The sequence below is a fragment of the Solenopsis invicta genome, chromosome 1, assembly GCF_016802725.1.
Source record: "Solenopsis invicta isolate M01_SB chromosome 1, UNIL_Sinv_3.0, whole genome shotgun sequence".
In the NCBI taxonomy this organism is placed as follows: domain Eukaryota; kingdom Metazoa; phylum Arthropoda; class Insecta; order Hymenoptera; family Formicidae; genus Solenopsis; species Solenopsis invicta.
This window is the reverse complement of record NC_052664.1, coordinates 3,937,372-3,945,606: the sequence shown is the minus strand read 5'-3', so window position 1 is coordinate 3,945,606 and position 8,235 is coordinate 3,937,372. Positions and strand designations below refer to the sequence as shown.

Below are 8,235 nucleotides of genomic sequence, written 5' to 3'. Positions count from 1 at the left end.
GCAACAAATTTATTGCAATAAATTTGTTGCTTTTTACCTGCTCCAAAGAGCGTCTTGCTTCCATGAAACGGTGGTAAGTTTCAGAATCTATTGTTCTTAATTTGTCAATTCGCGTTCCAACTTTTTTAACGTTTTCCTTCCACCGCTTAAGGTAATCTTTTCTTTTCAAGCGATGAGCACCCTTTTTTTAGAGATTGGCCAAACTCCATTTTGGATGTGCTTCGGCAAGAGCCACAACTTTCTGCTCATATTCCAACAGAATATATTCACATAAAAGTTCTTCAAAATCTTTTGGATTATAATCAGGATCGGCCGTTGGATCATCTGTACACTAAAAAGGATGAAAAAGTTGTGCTTTTGCAATTATCAGGAAATTTAATAAAATATCACTGCAATTGTAAAAGAAACAATAAAACACACCTCCTCAAAATTTTCTTTAGCATCGTATTCACTGAATAAAATCAGTTCTTGTTCCATTACAATTACACCTTCATTGAGCACATTTATTGTTGCTTTACTTATTTCATCTGCCATAGCCAAAGAGACCGAGCTCATTTTTTCAGGAGAATTGTTTGTTAACAGATTCTGTTTTTCGTAAATAAATCTGGCAGCGTTCGTCAATTCTCCCTTAAAATTTTCATCCAGCAATCTTTTTCCAAAATTCGTGTCAAATTTCTGACTGATTGAAAGTCCTGTATATTTTTCTATTTTTTAATCTTCAAATTATAGCCTTTGCAGATAAGCATATGAATATTGAGATGTATGCCTTTATGATTTTAGCATTGCAAAGTTGACCAGACTTTATGTATATAGGACCGCAATAGTCCACACCACTATGCATGAAAGGTTTAGCTGGTGTTACTCTGACCTCAAGTAGGTTGCCCATGATTGTTTCTGATCGTCGTGGGGCTGCCTTGAAACATATTATGCATTGCCTTATATACTTTTTGACACTATTTCGAACAGATAATAGCTAATATTTTGTACGAATGGCAGCTATCGTGGCTTGCACTCCAGCGTGTAGCTGTTTATGATGTTTATGGGCAATGACGAGTTGCGTAAATGAAGATTTAGCTGGTAATAATATAGGATGCTTTGCGTTGTATGACAATGTTGAATTTTGTAAACGACCGCCTACTCTTATGATATTTTGCTCATCTAGGAATGGAGATAGGCTAGCTATTTGGCTTTTTCCTGAAACAATTCCGTTTGTCTTTAATTGTGATAATTCCTCTTTAAAATGTATTTTTTGATAAATTTTAACAATATGTGCGTTTGCATTATTGAGCTCTTGAGTGGTTAAAAATTCTGTTATCCTCCCCGTCTTAATTTTGGCATTGTTGATGAATCGTAGACAGAGTGCTGTGATTCTAATTAATTTGTTGAGAGATGAAAATTTGTTAAGAATGTTATTGTTGACAATGATCATAGCTGTTTTAGACTGTTTCAGGTCTGGTTCTTTTTGTAGTGTTAGATTTGGTATGGTAGTTTCCCAGTGTTGATGGTTCTTGCACAGCCATGGAGGTCCGTGCCACCATAGTTTTGAAGCGATCAGAGAAGTGGGTAGAGCTCCTCTTGATATTTCATCGGATTGAATTCTGTTTTTACATGATGCCAAGTTTTTGCGTGAGAAAGTCGTAATATTTTATTTACTCTGTTAGCTACGAATACATTCCATTTTTTGTTGGAAGCCTTTATCCAATGTAAAACTATAACGGAGTTTGTCCAGTAATAAACTTGTTCCGGTTGTATCCGTAATGATTTTAATATTTTTTGCATTAATTGTGCTAGCAGTAAAGCACCACAAAGTTCAAGTCTTGGCAATATGATAGTCTTTAGCGGAGCAACGCGAGATTTTGAGCACAGTAATTGTGATGAATTTTGTCCATACTGATCAGTGCTTCTGATGTATGCACAGGCATCGTATGCTTTCTCACTTGCATCCGAAAAACCATGTATTTGGATGTCAGTGCTGTATGTCGGTACATGTCTGTGTACCTTAAAATAGTTAAGTGCATGTAATTGACCGACAAGTTGTGTCCATAATGTATGTATATGCATGGGAACGGTTTCGTCCTAATTTAAATTGAGTTGCCATAGTTTTTGTATGATGATTTTAGCTAATAGTGTCACAGGTCCTAAAAGATCTAGTGGATCAAATACCTTGGATAGCATTGACAGCATGGTACGTTTGGTTACCTTTTGTGAATCAGGAATGTTGATAGTATATTGTAGTGTGTTGTCTCTTGTGTTCCACTGTATGCCTAGTGTACGTATTTCTTGATTGCAATTGATGAAGTGGACGGGAACGTTATTGCTTTTGTGTAGCATATCCTTTAATAAATCAGGATAATTTGAGGACCGTTTTCGTAATTGAAATCCTCTTTTTTGTAATAATTTGATGGTTTGATTGTGTATTTCTATTGCTTCCTTCCTTGAGTTTGCTCCTGTTAGCAAATCATTGACATAAAAGTCATTGATAACCGTTGATAATCCCAAAGGAAAATTTGAGGCTTCGATGTTTGTCAATTCATGCATGACTCTTATCGCTAGAAATGATGCACTTGTGGTACCATATGTGAGTGTTTTAAGTTTGTATTCCATTATGTCTTCATTAATGTCACTGCGCCAGAAAATAGTTTGCCATGGAGTTTGCAATTCGTGCACTAATATTTGGCGATACATTTGTTATATCGTTATGATTGTTATATCGGCCGTGAGTGCGTATTTGAGGATGCGGAAACGTAACAAAATGGATAGAAGATCTTGCTGCAAGGTCGGACCGACCATAAGACAGTCATTTAATGAAAGGTCTATGTCCATTTTACAAGACGCATCAAACACTACTCTTAATTTTGTAGTAATGCTGTTGTCCTTGAAAACCGCGTGATGCGGAATGTAGTATCGCGGAGTAACGTTATTTATTTGTTTGTTGTTTATGCGCGTCATGTGATTCAGCGCAATATATTCTGACATGAATTGTACGTATTGCGTTTTTACTGTTAGTTGTTTTTGCAGTTTACGCTCTGTTTCACAGGAGAAAACAACTTAATTTTCCTCGCTAATGTTTATTTTTTTGAATACAATGTTCGCGCGTGTTTCGGGCGACTCGGGAGTCTCGACGCGCCTAGGGGTAACGATCCTGGGTTTGAGAACCGTCGCCTGGGAACCGCTACCCTGAGTCTCGACTCCTGTTCGCCTTGTGAAAGAGCTCGACTTCGCGCACTTCAGATCACGCACTCAGACACTCGTGCTGCTGGGGCAGGCCAAAAAGAGCGCTCGAGGGTTTCGTCTACCGAATATATATCCGCGGCAGCCTTTGCGTGCTCGTCCGGATTCGCGGTGGCGATTCGCGCCCTTGTCCGGATTGGTCGCATTCTTAATTTCTGTGAGCGCGACGAATCCGCGCAAAGCGGTTAGATCAATCGTCGCTCAAGGACTAGGGTTCGACGCTGGTCACCGTTATCGCCTTAACTATCGCTGGTTTCGGCTTAAGAGCCTTGCGATGTCAACCCGCGTTTGACAGGGTAATTGCTGCCTGATGGCACGCAGTTCTGCGTCTTCAAAGTCGCGACGCCGCGGCGTCGCGTCCCATAGGTAACCGTTTCAATTCGGCGAGTTCAAGAAATTGTGTAATTATGTGTCGGTACGCTTTGTCGTGCACGACGATATGTGTGTGAGTGTGTGTGTGTGTGTGTGTATCCGTGTGCGCTACGTGTGTACGCTACTTAACATACTCCCCCCGTTGAGAGGGTAACGATCAACTACTCCTAGAGTCGTCGCACAAACTTGTAACAGGTACCGCATATTTACATAACTATTACACAGTTTTCGTCTCGTGTATAAACATATGTGCGCATAACTTAGTATTCGCATAATTTAATGTACGTACAACTTAATATTATTTATCGGTCATTATTATTCGTATAATGAACGGCGTAATTATTATATTTGTTTGCATGTTTTTTTTTTTATTGCGCGCTTTATTTTATCTTATTTTTTTTTTGTTTTTGTTTTTGCCCTGAATCGACAACGCCTAGGGGCTGAGGCCCTGAGTCGATTCTTGAGAGTGTTTAAGGGCTGAAGAAAAAATGTTATTCGGCGGGAAGTGGGCATAAAGCCCTGGTCGCTCTTTTTATTTCGCCGTTGGCAGTTCGAACCGTGACCGTCCGGGTTATACCATCGTTGCCCGTATGTAAATCTGTTATTCGGCCCATAGCCCATTGTGTGCATTGCAAATTCTTATCTTTAATGAGTACGACGGTACCCAACTTGAGTTGAGGTCCGTCTTTGAGCCACTTGTTTCGTATTTGCAGCTCATTGAGATACTCGAGGTACCAACGAGCCCAGAAATCCTGTCGCACCTTTGTTATGTGTTGCCAGGTAGACAGGCGGTTCGCTGGTGTGGACGATAGATCACCTTCCGGTAGAGCCGTTATGGGTCGGCCGATTAAGTAGTGAGCCGGAGATAACACTAACATGTCGTTTGGGTCGGACGATATTGTCGTGATTGGCCTTGAGTTTAATATACCCTCAACCTCGGTAACGAATGTGGACAACTCCTCGTATGTAAACAGCGAATCTCCTACAACGCGTCGGAGATGATGTTTGAAAAGCTTTACGACCGATTCCCATAATCCGCCAAAGTGCGGAGCTAACGGCGGTATAAAATGCCATGCAACTCGGTGTGTACTCGCAAATCTACTCACGACGTCTTTATGTTCCTCGGAATTAAATAACGCGTACATTTCTTTTAGTCGGTTATTCGCGCCTATAAAATTTGTACCGTTGTCAGAATATATATTTTCCGGCAAGCCTCGTCTCGCTATGAACCGTCGCAACGCCGCCAGAAAACCATCAGACGTCAAGTCGCTCACGACTTCTAAGTGTACAGCTTTTATCGCCATACAGACAAAAATGCACACATAAACCTTGACGCGATTTCTATTTCGGAATTTCTTCTCCTTTACGAAAAACGGGCCGCAATAATCTATACCTGTGTTGACAAACAGTGTGGCTTCACGTACGCGCACCGCGGGAAGGTTCCCCATTTTGTATTCGATCGTACTGGCGTCAAAACGAGCACACCGCGTGCATGTGCATACAACCTTCCGTACTTGATTCCGGCCGTCCGGTAGCCAGAACCTTTGTCGGAGATTGTATAGCGTATTCTGAATGCCCGTGTGATAATAATTCTCGTGTATTTCTCTAATGATACGATCGGTTAACCAATGCCTGTTCGGTAACAAGATAGGATGTTTTTGAGCAAAAGTTATAGTCGACATCTGAAGTCGACCCCCGACGCGAATCAAACCATGTTCGTCCAAAAATGGGTTTAGATTGGCTATCGTGATTTTGCCAAGCGGAGTCTTGTCCCTTAATTTCTTAATTTCGTCGGGAAATCGGGCGGCTTGCAAATTTTTGACGATTCGAATTTCCGCTTCGTTTATTTCCGCCGCGGTTAATGAACCGGTATGTTTATTTGCACGTCGAAACCTCAAGCAATACGCTACAATCCTGAGAAGTTTAGAATAGGACGAATATTTTTCGAACATGCCAATCTCGCTATGCGTCGTTGTCAAGCACGTATTTTTTTTCAATTCTGGTAATTCCTTAATTGGCATGACCTCGTTAGGCCACTCACATTCGTCCTTGGTCAACCATAAGGGTCCTGTGCGCCATAGCCGGTTTTGTAAAAAGTCGCGCGGGAGCTGACCTCTTGAGATCGCGTCTGCCGGATTATCTTCCGATCTAACGTGTCGCCAAGCGTGATCACCGGTAAGTTCGCGGACCGCCACCACTCGGTTCGCGACGTACGTTTTCAATAAGTGTGGAGATGTCTCCAACCAGTGAAGTACGGTAGTGGAATCACACCAAAAAACGGTCTTGTTTGGTATAATCTCTAGCGCCTCGCTTGCTTCGCGGTATAGCTGTGCTAATAACAACGCGCCGCATAACTCGAGTCGCGGAATGGTGATAGTTTTTAACGGCGCGACCCGTGATTTGGCGCACAACAGCCGGATTGTTATCTCACCGCGTTTTCCCCGCGAACGTACATATAGGCACGCGCCGTAGCCAACGTTACTCGCATCGGAGAACCCGTGAAATTGAATGTCGTGAGGGTCGTTGTCTAATAGCTTGCGATCGAAAGGAATCCGGTCGATTAGTTTCCATTGTTGCGCGAATTCCGACCAATCGGTATGTACATCTTGTGGGATGGATTCATCCCACTGTAAGCCGCACCGCCATACGTTTTGCATTACCCTTTTTGCATACATGACGATCGGCCCTAACAACCCAATCAGATCGAAGATCTTTGCAATCTCCGACAAAATATTGCGCTTCGTCACCCTTTCACCATTCTTAAACGGATGTGCGGAATAATATATTTTATCTTCGCGCGTATCCCATACTACTCCTAGCGTCTTTAAATTTGTGTCTCTATTTAATATGAAATTTGCATGCAACGCGTTAGACGACAAATCTTTAATAATTCGGTCGTCGTTAGACGCCCATTGTCGAATAGTGAACCCTCCGCGAGCGAGCAAGGAAATTATATTGTTTCTGATTTTACGGCTTTCATCGATCGTTCCGGCACCGGTCAATAGGTCGTCAACATATAAATGCGACTTAAGAATGCTGGCTGCTTCCGGAAATGCGAGACGTTCGTCATCTGCGAGTTGATGCACGGTGCGAATCGCGAGAAACGGCGACGAGGCTACGCCGAATGTTAAGGTATTAAGTTGCAACGTCTCGATTTCATTGTCTCTGCGCCAAAGAATGCGCTGATATCGTCTATCGTCCTCGTGTACTAATATCTGGCGAAACATCTTTTCGATGTCCGCCGAAATAACGTATCTATACGCGCGGAATCGAATTAAATGTGAGATCAGTTTGTTTTGTATAATCGGCCCTGTCAACAACGTATCGTTCAAGGATATGCCGTTGCTCGTTTTTGCCGACGCGTCGAACACTACACGAACCTTGGTAGTGTCGCTCGATTTTTTAATTACCGCATGGTGCGGCATATAGTATCCGTCGTCGCTGGCATCCTCTACGCGGGACATATGTTTTAATTCGAGATATTCCTCTATCACGCGAGTATACTCTTGCTTCAAATTTACATCCGCGTCAAGCTTCCTTTCCAAAGCGATTAATCGCTTGAGCGCGACGGATCGCGACTCGCCCAGACGCTTGTCTGCCTTGCGAAATGGCAAACGGACGATATAACGGCCCTGCGCATCACGTGAGACTGTCTTTGCGTAATATTCCTCGCATTCGTTTTCCTCCCGCGATCTCGGCTTATCGGACGCAACTTCCTCCACGTACCAAAATCTAGTTATTAAATTTTCGAGATTCGTCAAATAACACGTTGTTTTGGGGAACTTACCATTTGTACCGCCGGCGACTACCCAGCCGAGCCGCGTTTTCTGTAGGTAAAGATCGTGTCCCTCTTTCGACAAATTTATTTGTCCGACGGAGAATAGCGACAGCGTCGCTCCCGATCCGATTAACAAGTCTACGGGACGCGGTAGATGAAACTCCGGATCCGCGAGCTTAATGTTTTTCGGCAATTTCATTGTCTCGCGCGGAAAAACCTCCGATGGTATCAAGTTCGCGATCTCCGGGATAGTCAAGCATGTCAAAGCCTTATTGTATTTATCGTGTACTGATTGTATTTCGATTTGCACCACTCCCCTTGAATAGGTATTCGAATTATTTAACATGCCGATCGGCAACGAGTGCGAGAGCACTCGTACATCTAAATGTCTTACGATATTTTCTGAGATAAAATTCGCCGTGGCGCCTGTGTCCAATAAGGCTCGACATCTGATTAATTTACCCCGACGATTGCGTATGTCTACGAGTGCGCTCGTTAATAATTGCGGCGAAGAAGTCTGTAACATTGCGAGACTCGTCCCCTTTCTTTTGATGTCTTTGTCTAGTCAATCTTTTTTCGTGTCGTCGGTCTTTGTCAAATTCGGTTTACCTGCGGCCGCGTAATTGTCGACGTGCAAAAGTGTATTATGCCGTTTCTGGCATATTGTGCAACTCGAAAATTTGCAAGCGGTACCCCGATGTGACCGTAGACAATTATAGCAGATTTTAGCGTTTTTCACGACGTCGATGCGCCTTTGAGCGGACAATTGTTTGAACTTTTCACACGTGTAAAGCGGATGGCGGGCTGTCTTACACGCTACACAATTGCGCGTCGTATTTGATAAGAAGGCTCGA

The 8,235-nt window shown here is 42.9% G+C and overlaps 1 protein-coding gene across 1 annotated transcript; it reads right to left on the bottom strand.

Moving 5' to 3' along the window:
* Positions 1–4,094: 4,094 nt before the first annotated feature.
* On the bottom strand, positions 4,095–7,907 carry LOC105197124. The gene has a single exon (XM_011163356.3). It carries the CDS (start codon positions 7,905–7,907, stop codon positions 4,095–4,097), a length of 3,813 nt encoding a protein of 1,270 aa, XP_011161658.3.
* Positions 7,908–8,235: the final 328 nt, after the last annotated feature.

Bases quoted from the DNA above. Each gene is read 5' to 3' on its own strand.
- LOC105197124 (XM_011163356.3), bottom strand. From the start codon at position 7,907: ATGTTACAGACTTCTTCGCCGCAATTATTAACGAGCGCACTCGTAGAC.